At 40.0% G+C, this 17,534-nt stretch overlaps 1 protein-coding gene across 2 annotated transcripts in view; it reads left to right on the plus strand.

Moving 5' to 3' along the window:
• Nucleotides 1-17,534, plus strand: part of sbf2 (SET binding factor 2) — a 98,120-nt gene that overhangs the window by 49,400 nt on the left and 31,186 nt on the right. For both annotated transcript variants that reach the window (XM_086025431.1, XM_086025432.1), the window contains exons 7-17: nucleotides 805-937; nucleotides 1,526-1,634; nucleotides 1,837-1,950; nucleotides 2,292-2,369; nucleotides 2,593-2,706; nucleotides 3,275-3,403; nucleotides 3,603-3,701; nucleotides 4,796-5,000; nucleotides 5,080-5,189; nucleotides 7,054-7,203; nucleotides 14,731-14,799. In XM_086025431.1, the coding sequence (XP_085881557.1) occupies nucleotides 805-937; nucleotides 1,526-1,634; nucleotides 1,837-1,950; nucleotides 2,292-2,369; nucleotides 2,593-2,706; nucleotides 3,275-3,403; nucleotides 3,603-3,701; nucleotides 4,796-5,000; nucleotides 5,080-5,189; nucleotides 7,054-7,203; nucleotides 14,731-14,799 (1,310 nt within the window). The remainder of the gene's footprint in view (nucleotides 1-804; nucleotides 938-1,525; nucleotides 1,635-1,836; nucleotides 1,951-2,291; nucleotides 2,370-2,592; nucleotides 2,707-3,274; nucleotides 3,404-3,602; nucleotides 3,702-4,795; nucleotides 5,001-5,079; nucleotides 5,190-7,053; nucleotides 7,204-14,730; nucleotides 14,800-17,534) is intronic.

Here is a 17,534-nt window from a genome sequence, read left to right on the forward strand (position 1 = left end):
GACATTAAGCTGGGGCCTCATTTGTGTAAGGAGAGTTCTTCATATACTGTTGACCATTATTATATGTCCGTTTTAGTGGATTTGAAATGTGCTCAGAAGGATTGGTTTGTTCATCTTCAACATTTAAAATGTTCTCAGTTTCCTGGTGCCAAACATCCATCCCCAGCGCCCCCAGCGGACCAGACATGTCTGCTAGTGTTCCTCTCTCTTTTGTCATTCCCATGTGTGATGAATTAATCTGTCAGATGCTTGATAGGAAACAATAACAGGAACTGTAAACTTAGAATTCTTCCTGGTATTTGAAACGTTATTTATGATTAATGTATGAGTGTCTTTCATTTCCGTTGGTTGGCCAGGATTTAATAACTAATGTCAGCTTTTTAGGGGGGTTTGAATAGTTGACACAGCCAGTTTAGTGGTGAGCACTGTACTGTGGTCTTGTCATTTATTTCTTAAGAAGTTAACAATGTAGCAAAATGATTTTTGACCCCTTTGATTAAGTCAATCCTTTAGTATTTGACTTTGGTCCAACCTGTCATGCAGTTAATCTACAGTAGTACACGAATAACATAACCAGGCTTACCCCCATTATTGGCACTGGTTATGTTATTTGTTGGATTTTATATATTTTCACCTCTGCGGTCATTAATTGCTCCTATTTTCTCTGTTCCTGAAGTATAAATCCCCACAAGTAGCCAAGTACATTAGCTTGAAACAATGCGGCCATTACCTTCCACATTCCTTCCTACGAACACGTCATTAATTGTGCTTCCTTTGTTTTCTTTCATTGTTTCCATGTTGCAGGTATTCAAAATGTTTTAAGCCTGTTTTGTGCGATTCTGACCGAGCACAAAGTTTTGTTCCACTCCACGAGTTACCAAAGGCTTGGGGAGGCATGTCGCGCTTTGGAAGCCCTCATGTTTCCCCTCAAATACAGGTGAGTGCATGCACTGACACTTTCTTCATTGTGTTTATTCAGTTCCTCAATCAACACAACCTAAGGACATTTTAATAATTTTATTATCCTACTGTAGAAGGGCCGTTTCTATTGTGTTTTGTCGCCCTCCTTTTTTTTTTTAGAACAATGTCTTGATATATACATTTAGGCCTGCCACGCACATGATTACTTGTATTGTCAATCCAGATTTTAGTACCCCTGTTGGGTGCAAGCACACGTTGCTGCCAACCCTTGCTATAATACGGTATCTGGTTATTAGCTTGTGAACGTTTTTATAAATATGTAATTTTGCCAAATTGGGGCTCGTCTGTTCCCAGTAATGTCCAGTCATTTTGATGATGTTATTACAAAATCTTTGCACATTGGCACAGTTTCTCATAGGTTTACTCATTATAAATTTCTTGTGAAGGCCTCTCAAATAAGCACATTTCCCTGCTCGGAACTGGGAAGGTGCTTTGAGATGCTCAGTCATTCCGTTTTTTTGTGTGTTTTTTGTTTTAATTTCCATTTTCCAGGTCTTACTTGAAATACAATGTGTATTTTTGCATGTATGTATTATATCTGTAGTTATCCCTACATCCCTATCCTGCCTTCACGCCTACTGGAGGTGCTGAGCTCCCCGACGCCCTTTATCATCGGCGTGCACTCCATGTTTCAGAGTGAAATCCAGGATCTGGTGAGTATAAAACTTGTAAATTGTTTCTAAAATGTGATGATACAATGTTTACAGTTTCACAAGCACTTTAGTTTGTCAGCACATAAAGTAAATCTGCCCTTGTAGAGTTTATAGTTTGTATTTGGCTGTCTGTGGTTCTTGCAGTCTTCCCATCCAGGTGCAATAAAAACACCTGATATGTCAATATTTCATGTGTCACCAGTTGGATGTCATCATCGCAGACCTGGATGGAGGCACAATAAAAATCCCAGAGTGCATTCACTTGTCTCTACTTCCTGAACCTCTGCTCAGCCAAACACAGGCGGCCTTGTCACTGGTAATCATGCCAATACATCTTCATTCCGTTTTCTATCCATAACCATAACTTTTAGAGCAAAACAAATTGCCTAACCCTAAATGTAAAAATGTATTTCAGCATTTAACTTACTTTCACACTGTTTCGCTCTCACGACTGTCCAGACTTATTCGCAAAAATCTTGTAAAACTTGGCGGCAACACCTTTAGTAAATAGTGATTGGGGGGAAAAAAACATTACCCGTACTAGAATTTAAACTCAACACCAAACATGTCTATCTCACAATTAAATCTTTTTAAAATCTTTGTAAGATCAACTGCTATGTCTGGAAAATTGTCATGTGTCAGGCCTGCCTCTTCTAGGTATTGCATCCTGATCTGGAGATTGCAGACAATGCGTTCCCTCCGCCTCGCACTGCACCCTCCAACCTCAAATTGTTGGTAGGTCAGCATCACTGTCACATGCGCTCCCTTTACCCATAGTTTGACGTCTTCCTCCCCCATGAGGAGGTTATTACTGCTTTCAACAAAAGGCTTCTTATCCCGAAAAGGTCGCAATAGGATATTCAGCATCAACAGACTGTTATCTAAACCTGCTGATTAATTTCTAATCACAGTGATGTTGCTTCATATTTTGGGGATGTGTTGTGTGAATGTTTGCCAGGACAAGGAGGTGAGAGCTGTCTTCCTCAGGCTGTTTGCACAACTCTTCCAGGGCTACAGGTCATGCCTGCAGCTCATTCGCATCCATTCCGAAACTGTGATTCACTTTCACAAGGTAAGATAACAAGTAACAATTCCCGTGTAAAATGTCCTAAAACGTAGTTTTCCTGCTAGTCACCGCTTGATTCAACATTATTAGCAAATGCTTCCCATGAAGAAAAATTTCTTGCAATCTTACAGGAATGATCTGTAATCAGATAGTGAGCATGCGTGTTCCTATCTTGTGACAAATTCACAGTGCTTTTTTTTCTTCTAAAATTTACCATATGAAATGCATTAGAGAGTACTAAATGATTCTGTTTATGTCAGAAGTATTTCCATTGTGACTCCAGAGCAGATCATCATCATCAAAGTACCCCACATGGATTCTCTTACCATGCTCATCTTATTTCCCCTTAAATCAGTAATTTGGTAATATTTGAGTGACCCACAAACACATAATAATGCCTCTATTTCTATTGTACAAGATCTTAAACTTGATTATACAGCAACATTGCAGGGATTGCTTGAAAGATAATCGGGCAAATGTCCTTTAGTTAGACACTAACTTGCTGCTTTGTATCCATGTCAGCGGTATAACATTTTTCACGTATTGTAACTGTTCTAATTGTGACATTGTCCAGACTGCCTTTCTAGGCCAGCGGGGCCTCATTGAGAACGATTTCATCACCAAAGTCTTGGATGGCATGGCCTTCGCTGGGTTTGTCTCTGAGCGCGGTCCGCCTTACCGAGCTTGTGATCTCTTTGATGAGGTAAGTCCCCCACCCCCCCCCCCCCCCCCCACACACACACACAATACTCAAGTTGAGATGATGTACTGTCGAAACTTCTTAAACAGTACAATGTTGTTGTTGTTGTTTAATTTACTAGATGAGCCATCCTTGTAACTACAGATTCTTCTGGAGTATTTTGCAGTTGTTATTTGACTTTTTTTTCTCTGTGTGCTTCCAGCTGGTGGCCTTAGACATTGAGAAATTTAGGGAAGAAGATTTTAACCCTGCGAAGCTGCAGAGGCGCATCAGGGAACTCTCCGAAAAGCTATACAGAAATGTGAGGCTGGACATTTTGTTGTAATGAATATGAAACATTGCGCTGCTAACCGGCATTTTTCCAACTCTGTTAATACCTGGGGATAATGGTTCTGCATGTTATGTGTCAGTATTACATCAGGCACCTTTCAATCAAAGCGTCATAATCGGTGTGATTTACAATGTTGCCTTGAGGTACGAGTGACCCAACGTACAAGTTTCACAAGATATATACAAGCTCTCGTTCGCTTTATTTCTTTTGCTTTGACTTGCAAATTCTGATATGCCGGTGTTGCAGGGTGGCAGTGAACACAACTCATCTCACTTAACATCAAGCAGCATGTAGTGAACAAGTCTTCAAAAAAGAGGTTTCCGTCTGTTTATCACCGCTCTTCTGTTGAAATTGACTCTCCCAGTTGAAGTTTACTGTCAATTTAAACATGAAACAGAGAGAATTTCATGTTGCGTATTTAAAACAACCGCATACTAGTTTTGTCGTAAGAAAGTCCGCATGGCTCAGTGCTAGCAAACAATGCAAATGCTACATATTTGCTAATTCATAGCATCTGGACTGACAGTTTAATACCCTTTAAGTAACGGATATTTGAATAAAAATGGAGCAACCGATGTAGACAGATAATATAACAATACTCACAGGCATGTATTCTTTATCCGCTGCGAAAAGCGATATAAATGTTACTGCGGTTTAATGACGAGTGACCTTCATCTATATCCGTATGTCTGTACTGTATTAGACTGCCCCCGGTGACCAAGGCGAGCAGCACAATGTCCAAAACCAAAATTGTGTCAAAAAGTGTTTTTACATTCTATTTAATTGTCATTACTGTATGTTTTTATAAAGTACAATGCTATATAAAACTATGTTCCTTTTTGAAAAACACAACTTTTGTTCTTTTGGGGTGGAGGCTTCAGCGGATGAATGTTATTCTCATTTATTTAATGGGGGAAGATGGTTTGAGCTGTGCATATTTTAAGTTACGAGCATGGTTATTGCTCATAGACCAAATTAAACTCAAGGCACCACTGTGTCTGATTTTAATACTGTACACCGGTCTGTCTGTCTTAATATTTTGATGTTCCTCGTGTTTTCGCTAGGAGATTCCGAATCCCCACTTGGCATTCCAGAAGGTGCCTAGACCATCAGAGGGATCACACCTTCGGGTGCACCAGGTACCCTTCCCCTTACTGTGTGACGATCAAGTGGAGAAGCTGCTGCAGGAGGGTGTGGCCAAACACACCAATGCCCCTCCATTAACACGGCTTGAGAAGAAGTGTGTTGTACCTGCTGGTCCTCCTGTCGGTATGATCACCTATGACTATTATGATATCAGAACCCATTCTTGATATTAACTTTTGGATTCCTTATGTTTTTTTTCCAGTGTCCATTATAGGAAAGACCGGCTCTGTGTTCAACAGTGCTCGCAGGCTTGAGGTGGTGAGGAATTGCATAGCCTTCATCTTCGAAAACAAGACCCTCGAGACTGAAAAGGTTCAGTGTACAATCATTCAATTTCCTTTATTAGATGTATTATGTATTTGCAGAGCTGGGCACTTGACCCTTTTTTGTCGGTCCGGCGTCCGCCTCGTGACCACATCAAACGCATGATGGCCGATTAGTGGGCCAGACTAAAGTCCACTTCCGGCCTTGCGTAGTCGAGCTCTTTTTTAAAATTTGTCAGCCCCCACCCCCTGCCCCATAAATGGGCGTCCGGCCGGGCTGGAGTGTCCGACCAGTCTGACCTCGGGACGGACTGCCCAGCTCTGTGTATTTGTATATTTATCTCCCAGAAATAGTGGTTCTCAAACTTTTTACATTAATTATACACCTAATACCAGCTCCAAAAATACTTGGCTCTCCAAGTACCACCGTCATGACCGGTAGTGTTCTGCACTGATGGCTTACTCTGCTAAAACAGAGGTTGTATTGCAAAAAAAGACATTAAAGCTGAAGTCAACCCCCAAAAATTATTTGAAATAATATGCTCTATGCGCCTTCACTAGTCTAAACACGGCAGTCAGATTAATTTTGCGTGTGTGGATTATGAGTTAAGCAGCAAAATCCAAATCTTAGCCGTCTCAGGGGGCGGCCATTTTGTCACTTTCTGTTGACTAAAAATGACATCGCAGTTGCTCAGGTATCGACCAGTCACGGCTCACCTGTTTTCTGAAGCGGAGCCGTGATTGATCATTAACAAAAACGAGTGGATTTTACTCTTATAGTCCACAATATTAATCGGAACGCTGTGTTTTGAATAGTGGGACTGCATAGAACATCCAATATTCTTCTAAAAAAAAATGTTTGGATTGACTTTACCTTTAAATATTATTGTAGAGGTGTAGTGATTAATCGACAATGGTAAATGCACTTAAGTAATAGATCATATTAATCAATAATTAAACTCTGATAATTGATTAATCTTTTGGATATATTTTTTATTTAAAATTGTCCAAATCCAGATTTTAAGATTCTCAACAGGAATTATCCTCCGCTTTCTGTAGTCATCAGTAAAAGCAGACTGATCATGTTTGTGTTGAATCAAAATAAAACATTTACTTTTGCTTTGTAAAACAATGATCAACATTTGTGCTTTTTTTCTGAGACATTACAGACCAAACCAGTAACTGAATCATTATTTATGTTTAAGTTATGGAAAATGAGCTGTGGTTTTCTTTTTTGTAATCTGATTCATCATTAAATAGAAACTCTATAAATTAATGTTAAGAAAGAGTTTTAAAGACTAAAAGTAAGGTTAGATGTTTCACATACCACTAGAGGAAGCATACATAGCACTTGTGGTATCCGTACCACACTTTGAGAATCACTTTCCTAGATTTTATGTATTTTTTCACAGTCAGGTAGTTAGTGTTCTGTTAGCTACTCCCTTGAGCAACTGATTATTCCTCTATTAAGGTAAATTAGTCCATCCTGTGTGTTGGCATCCCAAGGTTTTAACAGACGTGGAGGTTGTCTCACATTTTCCTTCACTGGGGCTCTGTGTCCAAACCGGTAAATCGGAGGCAAAAATACAGCACTTTTTTTGTTTTTATGCTGCCCAACAGCCAGTTTGCTTTGTATCCTAGTGACTTAATATGTTTGTTTTATAATTAGAGCATGCATCTCGCTGCTTATGTAAGAATACATGACATTTATCCTGTAAACCATCAGCGAGGCTATAAAACCTGCTTTGACATATAAACACGGGGCTCTACCCAAGGGATTGTACATACTGATACTGCAATCACTGACTTCATAGTAAAGTAGTAATAGTTCATCCCGGTCATCAAAATAAAACGATAAAAACTCTGACTAGAAACCACAATTCACTCACTGTCCCTCATCACCCTCTTCACAGACTCTTCCTGCTGCTCTGCGGGCACTCAAAGGCAAAGCAGCTCGCCAATGTCTGACTGAGGAGCTAAGTCTTCATGTCCAGCAAAATCGGGCCATACTGGACCACCAACAGTTTGACTACATCATTCGGATGATGAATTGTGCCCTGCAGGTAATCCCCAGAGTTCGAAAACCATGGGAAAAAAAAGTTTTGCACTGACATTTGTCCCGATCACTTTAGTAACCTCAGCTGGTCAGCAATCAAATAAATGCCTAAACTTTTTCTTCTTCAAAGTTGTCAAATGACTGAATGATTATCAGCCTCTACTTCTATTCTAAGTTTCTGTAGCAAAGAACTGCAACCATACCGCATTTCTTTTCCGACCTCTTACATAAAATCATTTTGAGGTAAAAATAACCACGATTTATGGTGGCGGATCCATCCAGAACGGGAATCAAAACAGGAAATTGCTTACAATGTCCTCAGCTTTTATGCAAAAGCAGTGTCAGAGAAGCACAATTGTACAAAAGACCTACTGTCCGTGGTTACCCTTCCTCCTGCTTTTAGCTTTCCTGTGTTACTCCAGTCGTTTACAACGTGAGTCCAGTCATGTTGCTCATTGTTTATCAGACAGCTTGTTTGTCTCTTCCTGGTGCCTCCATGGTTGAAATAAGTGTCAAAATCAGTAAGCTGTGTGTTTTGTGCAGCCCTGAAAGAGTCACTCAGCTAAAGCAGCCAGGTCGTTATAGTTAATTCTTCATTTTTACTGGCTTGAATCGGCTTTTTGTTTGGATTATAATCATCGTAAGCAGTCCCCAGTGTACGGATTTCATGGAGTGACTTTGGATTCCAGTCATTTTTTAAAAATACAAAGCCAATTAATCTTGGCGGCTGCTCAGGGCATGAATACAATGTTGAAGTTGTCGCCATGTGACAAAACTATTAATTGGCAGTATCAGTCTGACTGGCTGACTGGACTAAACTGAACTGGACTCAACCGACTGACTGACTGACTTTACTATCGCATAGTAACAAAGAAGATTTTTGGAGACTCACACTCCTGGCATGCTGCTAAAACGAGTGACACACATTCTGATTTTTTTTCTCTCTCGTTTTAACCAGGCATCTGTTCTGAGCTCAGTTTTTATGAATTTCTTTGAGATGAGCTGTGAAAGGAATATAAATAGAAAACTGGCGGTCAAATTATTAGTACTTCACACCCTTTCTTGCAACCCCCTGCCACATAACACACTCACAGTGATATTTTAGTTGTGTGTGCGTGAGAGAGAGGGAGAGGCGGTAGGGAGGGAAAGAGAGAGAGAGAGAGAGAGCGATTAGAGTGACCTATCATGTAAAAAATGTTGCTTGCTATTGTAGAACGATAGCATGAAGCCGATTCACAATGACATCGTCATTAGGAGGCCAATCATGACATTCATCGTTAAATTGTCCCCCTCAGGCTAAATAACAGTTTCGGTTTGTGGTTGTAATTAGTGTTCATAAGGTTTTTGAGGATCAGGTGGTGGCTTGTGAAACGAAACTGTACAGTAAGTCAAATGTCTGCATATGAGAGACAGGTTGATATGAGTTACATGTCAGGTTGTACCTTGATTGTTTTTATAATAGATTTTTCTACCATTATTCCACCGACTATCCCATCAATTAATGAAAAAATGGATACAAAAATATTTTGCACTAGTGAACACTATGTGCATGTGAAGTGCAGGTATACATTGGACTATAGTATCTGTGACTTTGAGAGTGAATGACTTTAAAAGGCATCAGCCAATCTGCGTTTTGAGTGACTTGGTGTGACTTGATTGTGTGATTGTGTTTGTTTTTTAATCGTCAGCACCAACAGCTGTGTCTATACTTGCAGGGGCATTATAATATGTTCTACCATAGCAAATGATGGTAGATGAAGTTAAATGAGCTAATATTGGTACGGCGGTCGTAGATGTGCTGTGGTACACATTGTACAATCGTATCTTCCAGGTTAAGTGTGAAATCATCCCAAAATGTGGACCTGCCCTGTCTTTTACAGACACTTTTCACATATTATTAATATCATTAGTAGTGTTCACATCACAGCACTTTTTTCTTGTTTTGTTATGTTACAGCCTCATTCCAAAATAGAATAATTTCATATTTTCCCCCCTCAAAATTCTACACACATCACCCTGTAATGACAATGTGGGGGGAAAAGTGTTTTTTTCGATACAGCAATGTCCAGAGATATACTGGATGAAAACCTGGCTCAGAGTGGTCAGGACGTCAGTCTGCGGTGAAGGTTTACCTTCCAGCAAGACAATGACTCTAAGCACAAGACAAACAAAGAAGTGGCACTCTGTGAAGATCATGAAGTGGCCCAGCCAGAGCCCGGACTTGAATCCTATCGAACATCTCCAGAGAGATCTGAAAATGGCTTTGCACGGACGCTCCCCATCCAACCTGATGTAGCTTGAAGAGGTGCTGCAAAGAGTAAAAGGCGAAACTGCCCAAAGATAGGTATGCCAAGAATGTGGCATTATATTTACAAAGACTTGAGGCTATAATTACTGTCAAAGGTGCGTGAACAAAGTATTGAGCAAAGGCTGTGAATACTTTTATATACGATACTTGTGACCACACTTGTGTGTGGTCTTAGTTTTTAATTTTTAATAAATTAGCGAAACACCCCCACCCCCCCGCCACCCCCAAAAAATATTCTTTCACAATGTCATTATGCGGTGTTGTGTGTAGAATTTTGAAGAAAAGAATTCATTCAATTTTGAGATGAGGCTGTGATAGAACAAAATGTGGAAAAAGTGAAACGCAGTGAATGCTTTCCGGATGCATTGTAAATCTTACGGAAAAATTCATGCTGTGAAGCTTTGAGGCAGAGATTTTGCATCAACCTTTCTTTGTAATCAAATTATTTGAATTTTTCGATTAATCGTTGAAGCCCTCGTTACATGATTATCCAAGAAGCCATTTTTCAAAACCTGTAATGTATGAAAAAAAAACCCGATGCATTCTCAGGAATGTGTTGTCACCAGCAAGATTTTGCAATATTTTTTCCTGTTTAAACAAAGGTTATTATACTTGTCTGTGTTTCTGCCATGAATCACACAAAGTAACAAGCCTTACTGACGCATTTGAGGTAATTGCAGTCGCTAATGTGTGTGCACGTACACCAGTCGGTGCTCCTGCTGCCCGCAGTATACAAGCCATGTGGGGGAATGAGGCCTGCTGTGGATGTATCCTGGCATCCCAACCATTTCCTGTCAGATGGGATTATTAGTCCTCTGTGCGCAGCTCTCTCATGGCCCAAGGCCTCATCTTAGTTCAAAAACACGCTCTGAATGGCAGTTTACTAGGAGAGGGGATTACGGTGAGAGCGTCATATGACCACAGTGCCGCCGAAGCCCACATGATGGTGAGTTTGATGTGCTGAGGCGAAAAGTGGGCAAGATGAGCACATGTTCCACACAGATGTTGTTTCGAGAAAATTGAGCTCACTGTTGTCTTGGAGCTGATATACTGGAAGGTACCCCCCCCCCCCCCCCCCACCTCTATTTTGAGCCTGAAGACTATTGTTGAAACCGTTTCAGTGTGTACCGTCATTACTTTTGACATTTTTTTCAGCACATAAGTTTCTTGCTGTGAAAACATGGCCTCTGTCTGCCTCCGTAGCCTTGATGGACTGCTTGACGTAGTCGTGGTCACTGGGAATTGGAACTGGGTAGCCTTCCCATGTTCAGCTCATTCCATTGGATGGCCAATGTGGCCAGGTAAACATCTGCTGAAATCAGGTTTCAGAACTGTCAATAGACCACAGACCTCAACTTTGTGGCCTCCTCCTCCTCATGGTCAACCCTGTTAATTAACTAGAATATGTTTATGCGTAAAAGTGCAATTTATGTGTGCATTCCAGACACATCACTTCATTCGAGCAGATTTCCTGGATAGTGTCTCAGGAAGTTTCCCTTTGTTCACTTCCTGCAACATTTATGTCACATGCGTGAGTTCCCTGTTTGTGCTCACTGTGTCGTGTACCTTTCTGACGCCCAATAGCCACATTAGTCATTGTAGCCGTGAAGAGTTCCCGCAGCTTCAAGAGGGAGGAAAAGACTAATGTGAGGAAAAGAAGACAGCAGCATGTCGTAGAGGCCAGAAACACGAGGGCTACACATTAGAACAATTTTTTGTCTGTAAATTCGTGACACTCCCGAATAAACTGGAATGTTTACCTACATGAGGTGGATCCGTAGTGGTATTGCCTTCAATGCCTGGCTATTTTTCCTCATGTCATTGGATAATTAGTTTTCACTTCACTTTGTCTTTATTATCAGGCCCTTTGTAGATTGTAGTGCTTTTCTCTTTGGGAAGTTATCTAGAAAGCTTTTATGCTGTCTCTACTCGTCCATTGCGGAGGAGATTGTAGCTGAAGTGGGCTTAACCCGATAGCATTTACTTGACATGTAGTATTTTAGAATCCTACAGATGTCTAGGCTGCCTTTGTATGTTAGTATGTTACAAGCAAAAAAATAGGTACTTAGAATTTACAAATGTCATGTTATTTGGGGTTATTTGAGTCAACCTTTATATTTGATGTCCATCAGGATTGGAAATCCAGAAAATTGTTGTTGTTTCTTTTTTCTCATTGTGAAAACGGCGCTACACAGAACACTGTGGACATTACCACCTCCTACAAGGCATCATTTTAACTTCTCCCTGATCTTGTGATGATTTCAAATCTGAAAATTTTTGTTGCAAAGAAAAGCTGCACTCCAAATTTTGTCGTCAACCTGATATACAATAACAATAAAGACATTCTATTCTATTCTAAAATGACTATATGCATCACTGAATGTATGCGTTTTTGTTTTGTTATGGTTTATTAAATATTCACTCATCACCTGTGCATTTCTGGTCGGGAACTTCAGCAACGTGCGGCATTGCTCACTATGCCGGTAAACAATGCTCTGGTGCCGCTCCAAGGTGGAACTTTTTATCGCAGCCCAAATGGCAGAAAAGACAAACAAAAGTGACAAGCAAAATAAAACAGAAACTGTTGCTAAGTCGACACTTTCATGTGCTGCTGCACTTGTTTTGCATTTTTGCTCCTCTGTACATTCTTGTTTTTTTTTTTTGTCATTCTTCTCTTAAGCAATTGTGTCAACAGGGGCCCCATTACAGACCACACTATCAGAGAATGCTGCATTCTTCACCCTGTGCAGTGAACTCTTGATTTCTCAATGTGTGACTATGTAAACGCACATACTTTTTCATGACTTTGAAGTGAAGCAGGCTACGAAAGAAATGCGCATACTTTTTTGCATGCAACGACTCCAATTGAGGGTTATGAGGTACGCCACCAGGTCAAAATCAGTGTTGCTGTTTATACATGGTATTACTTTTGTTTCCTCTGGCTATATTCTCCTTAAGTCCAGTTTCTTATCCTGACATAGCTTCGCGCCACTAAGTACCAATTTCCTGTGAATGAAGTACTTTTGGAGTCCAACTTGCATCCTTTTCTCCTGTTCTCATATCAGTTTTTTTAGAGCCCCTAAGGCTTCTGCTTGATGACTCTTAATGTACTTCACATCCTAATGGTGTTCTCTCGAAACACAGATACGCGCTGCCTCTGATCTGATCTAACTTAAAATAAAGTTTGGACATGCCTGCCAAAGTGTTTACTAGTTAATTAGTTGTCATTTCTGTGACAGAAACACCGCTTGTGTCCAGGTTATGCTAAACATATAGTCAAGTCAATTCCCTGCGAGTTGTGATCTCAAGTGGATAAGTATGTTGAATGGTTATCGATTATCTGTGAATTACCCAAGAATCGGTAAAGAGATTATGTGGAAAAGATGTTAATTTAAAGCAATATACTTTTTGTTCACATGCTGTGATGAGAAAAGGCTCCATGTCAAATGATTGTTCACACTGTTTCTCGGTGCAAGATTGTCCAAGATTCTGTATTTCTAATTGATTAGATTGCTTTATACCAGATGAAGCCTTTACAATGGCTAATTTAGTTTCCTCAAAAACATATAAATGAATACATTTTAAAATAGCAAAAAGAAATGTTAGTAATGTTTCTAACATCATTTATTTATTTTCTATTTCCTTGTTTCTTTTTCTGGACAGAGAAGAAATTTGAATCTTATCCAAGCAGGAAGGTAGAAGATTAAGGTGTTGCCCATGTTGTTAAGTCATAAATATGCCCCAATTATGCGATAGTCATATTTGAGTAATGAATCCAAATTCAAAGACGTGCATATAGATAATAGTATTTAAAAAACAATTTTGTGTTAATATGCATAATATACATTGAATAGTTGATGTGTTTTATGGATAAACAGCAGAAAATTAGCCATTTAGTAGATATAAATTCACAAATTTGGCCAAGATTGATTAGCTTTTCGATAATTATTTTCAGTTTGTTATGTGATTTTCACTGTTTAAGTTATTTCCCATAGCTCCTCTATTATTATTATTATTATACTTTTGAAATATGCCCCAGGCCCATAAAAAAGACCGTAAACCCTAGCAAGTTTCCAAGACAGATGGACAGGCGGGTGCACAAGAAGATGACCAAAAAAAAAACTGCTGGCAGGGGTAACACTTATTTGTCGGCGAGGAAATATTTCCAACCATTCCTTGATTTAAAAGATGGAAAGAAAAACAATTGGGTCAGTCTCGGCATGGCCAAATGGCGCTGAGAAAGTAAAAGATTTTATGCAACATGTTATGAAAGTTTGTGATAAGACTTAGTGTAGTCTGGTCAAGATTGCAAAAAAAAAAAAAGTATTTAGCAAATAAATTCAAGACTGGTGTGCTTAACACAAGTGTGTCAGGGCAAGGATTATATAACACTATTGAAAGCATATGTCTATGTCTTCTATGGAGCATGGTGAAGTGAGTGGTTTTGGCAGACTTTTTTTTTTTTTTTTTTGCTTGGCGCTGACAGTTAACAGGACACGACTGTCTTTATACAATGGGTACAATTTGGATAGTTTACCCCTTCTTGTTCATCACGTTGATCATTCCCATGTGTCACATTGCATGCTTGATGTCCAGTTAGACGGAACGTTTCTTAGAGCGGAAGTCAACCCAAACATATTTTTTTCAAGAATATGTTCCCAGCAAGCCCACTAGTTGAAACAGGGCATTCTGATTAATTTTGCGTTTGTGGAATATAAATTAAGCGGCAAAATGCACTCGTTTTCAGCCATCTCTGGGGGCGGCCATTTTGTCTTCTGTCGACTGAAAATGACATCACAACTGCTCACAACGACCAATCACGGCTGACCTGTTTCTCAATCTGAGCCGTGATTGGTCGTTGTGAGCAGTTGTGATGTCATTTTCAGTCGACAGAAGACAAAATGGCCGCCCCCAGAGATGGCTAAAAACGAATGGATTAACATTTATTCCACAAACGCAGTATTTATCAGAATGCCTTGTTTCAACGAGTGGGCTTGCGTAGAATATATTCTTCCAAAAAAATGTTTGCGTTGACTCCCTCTTTAAGATAAAGCTGAGGAACACGTACCAGCGATAACACGTCTCAATTTTCCTTCACCACAACATGCACAGGATTTTTTTCTTCAGTGATCCTGGTGTGTTTTAGGAACTGTAAGAGAAATGTGTAACCTGTGACCTGTTGAGTCTTGCCCCACTCTCACTTGTCCCCTGTTGTTTGACCCACAGGACTGTTCCAGCTCTGAGGAGTACACCGTGGCTGCTGCACTGCTGCCACTGTCAACAGCTTTTTACAGAGTAAGTAGGTTCATTAAACACAGCTGTGTGTTCCGCGAAAGGCTTCTGTTCTTCGCTCATTTCACAGATAATGCATACAAAGCGCGATGGTGGCACGTGTTGCTAAAACTACTTCCAGCCCTTTACATGCAATAGTGTTTGAGCCTTCAAGACACCCAACAATGATCCATTCTCACTTTATTGTGGTGCCTTGATTTACAAGTCTAATTTGTTCCATGACCACGCTCCTAACTTAATTTTCCCATTGCAATGAATGGAAAGGCCATTAATTGGTTCCAGATCGCCCATATAGCACTACCAAAAAGATTTGTAATGTTTTTAGAAAGATAAATTGCACTCTTCACAATTGTACTTGGAATATGATTAATTCGATGTGTGGCTCCTTGTGTCGATGCCTTGGCCTACAGACAGGCATCTGTACAAAGTAGACAGTCACCATGCTCAGTAAACTTCAGTAATATTCCTTTTTTGTAGAGGATAAAGAATATATGCATGGGACTGTTTCGTTGCTGCACCATTTGTTTTCCAATACCAGTTGCTTTAGAGGGTTATACCACTGCAAGTGGTAGTTATGTTATCCCATCTATGGCATTTTGCATTGTTTGTTACCATTGAGATTGGGTTAGGGTTAGGGTTTTCCAAAGGCAAACTTGTGTGGTTGTTTTAAATACACAACTGGGGTTGTTCTGATTTGATCGACATGATCAGAAATCGGGGCCAGTCACGTGATTTTCAGCGGATCGGTATCGGCTGAAAAAGATCACATATTAAAAGCTCTTAATTTCTAAAGTCAAGAATAACATTTTCATTCTTCACTTGATTTGAGCGACTGTTGATTTACAGCCATATAAAAAGGTATCATCTTGGCATACCTTTATTCAAATTTTTTTTTTTTTAAATGACGTAATTGAGGCAATTTGGATGCAGTCTTCTTTTTCTTCTTCATTGCATTACATGGCTCATACTATTCACATGCCCCAGAATAAATAAAGAAAAAAAATAACATGGAAAGTGAAGGGTTTCATTGCTTGGTGTTGGGTTTGAAGATTTGAAAGCGTGCGTAGTTTTATAAGGATTTCCCCAGAGCTGGGCATTCCGCCCATGTGACGGACCGCCCCGCCTATCCACCTATGATTTTGTAGGTGATGAATGGGAATTTTACAAAAATAGTCGAACTAAACATAGACGAAAGCCCATTTCTTCCCGTCTATGTAATCCCCAGCCCGAAATGTTTGGCTTTCGCCGAATGCAGTGCTGCGCATGATAGCCATGCATCTCCACTTCGGTCTCGCATTTCCAAAAAGATTGTTTGACAATTCTTGTGATGTTTTTATAAACTAAGCCAGGCTGCCATGTTCATTTTGGACAGGAGAGGCTTTCTCTTGGCAACCCTTCAAAACAAGACACACATGGACAGCTGTTTTCTAACCATACAGTGTATCACAAACTTTGTATAGTGACTGAGATGTAGCGCTTGGGTTAACAGTATTCCGATGTTTCATTGCATGTTTGATCCAGGGGTGAACTTACAAGGACATTGTGTTCCTGGCTTGATTGATAAGGACATGCCAATTTTTGATGGTGAAACTTTAATGTGTTGTTGCTGTTGTTTGGCCTAGTGGAGGAGCATAGAACATATTATAAGATGTGAATAATTAAATCTAATTGTGGAAATCACTCTAGTTGTGTCTAATCATAAGCAAATGTTGATGTATTGTAATTCTCGTTTCCCTTCCCTGTATTTGGGGTATTCTTACTTACTGTTAGTGCTGTATGGGACATGATTTTTACACATTTGAATATGTTGTATTAAACAGTAAAATATCCATGTCGCAATGAACAGTTTCTCGAATTGATACACATTAACCGAGTATTTAATGGATTTAGAAGTACACTTTGAAAAACTTTCACGCAGGGCGAAGTCATGAAGAAGGTGGATATGACGTCATCGAAACACGTCGCTGACTTGCTGGCCGTGAAGTGCGCTCGTCATAGTTTTTATTCTGATTCATTTTTTTTTTCTCCTTTAATTGAACAGTAAAAACGAGCGACCGATACTTATCGACAGCTTGTCATCGCCATTTTCAGAGTCTGAAGACGCCACCGTTGGACCAGTGACATACGCACCGAGTCAAACGGCCATTGGGCAGACCGAGCTCACAAAATTATTGAATTTTCTGCGTTTTCTTTTAGGCCTTTTCACCAGAGCTGGGCATTTAAATAAAAATTGAGCGTCTGTTATTTCTCATCCTTCTGCAGCGTGGGTACCGTTCTGTCATCCGTCGTTCGCCTTTTTTTCGCGGGTAAAAAACAATAGTACCCGCCTATAGGCGGGTCTGCCTCTGATTTTAAGCGGGCTTCTGTCAGCTATTCCAACTGCAAACTCACAGACGGAATGCCCATCCCTGATTTTCATTACGTTGTTACCAAAGTAATCATTGGAATCGTATTATTTGTACTTTTTATTATATGTACTCCTTGTGGTACTATCCACAAGCTCTTATATAGAGCCAAGGTTCATGGGAACTTCCCTCACACCACAGCCGCCAATTGTCATTACGAGAGACAGAATGTTGGGTTTGTTTCGTTTCCATATGTTGACGGTTAACAGCTGATGTTATTGACTACATTCTTCGTTCATTCCTTAAACGCCTCTGCTTTTCGGTGTCCCCTGACTCCTCTAATCGACTGTATTTTGCCGCATATCATGCTTGGTAATATTTGCCATTAGAAGG

This window comes from Filicampus tigris, chromosome 3, assembly GCF_054856515.1.
Source record: "Filicampus tigris isolate MCC_2025a chromosome 3, RoL_Ftig_1.0, whole genome shotgun sequence".
NCBI classification, from domain to species: Eukaryota; Metazoa; Chordata; class Actinopteri; order Syngnathiformes; family Syngnathidae; genus Filicampus; species Filicampus tigris.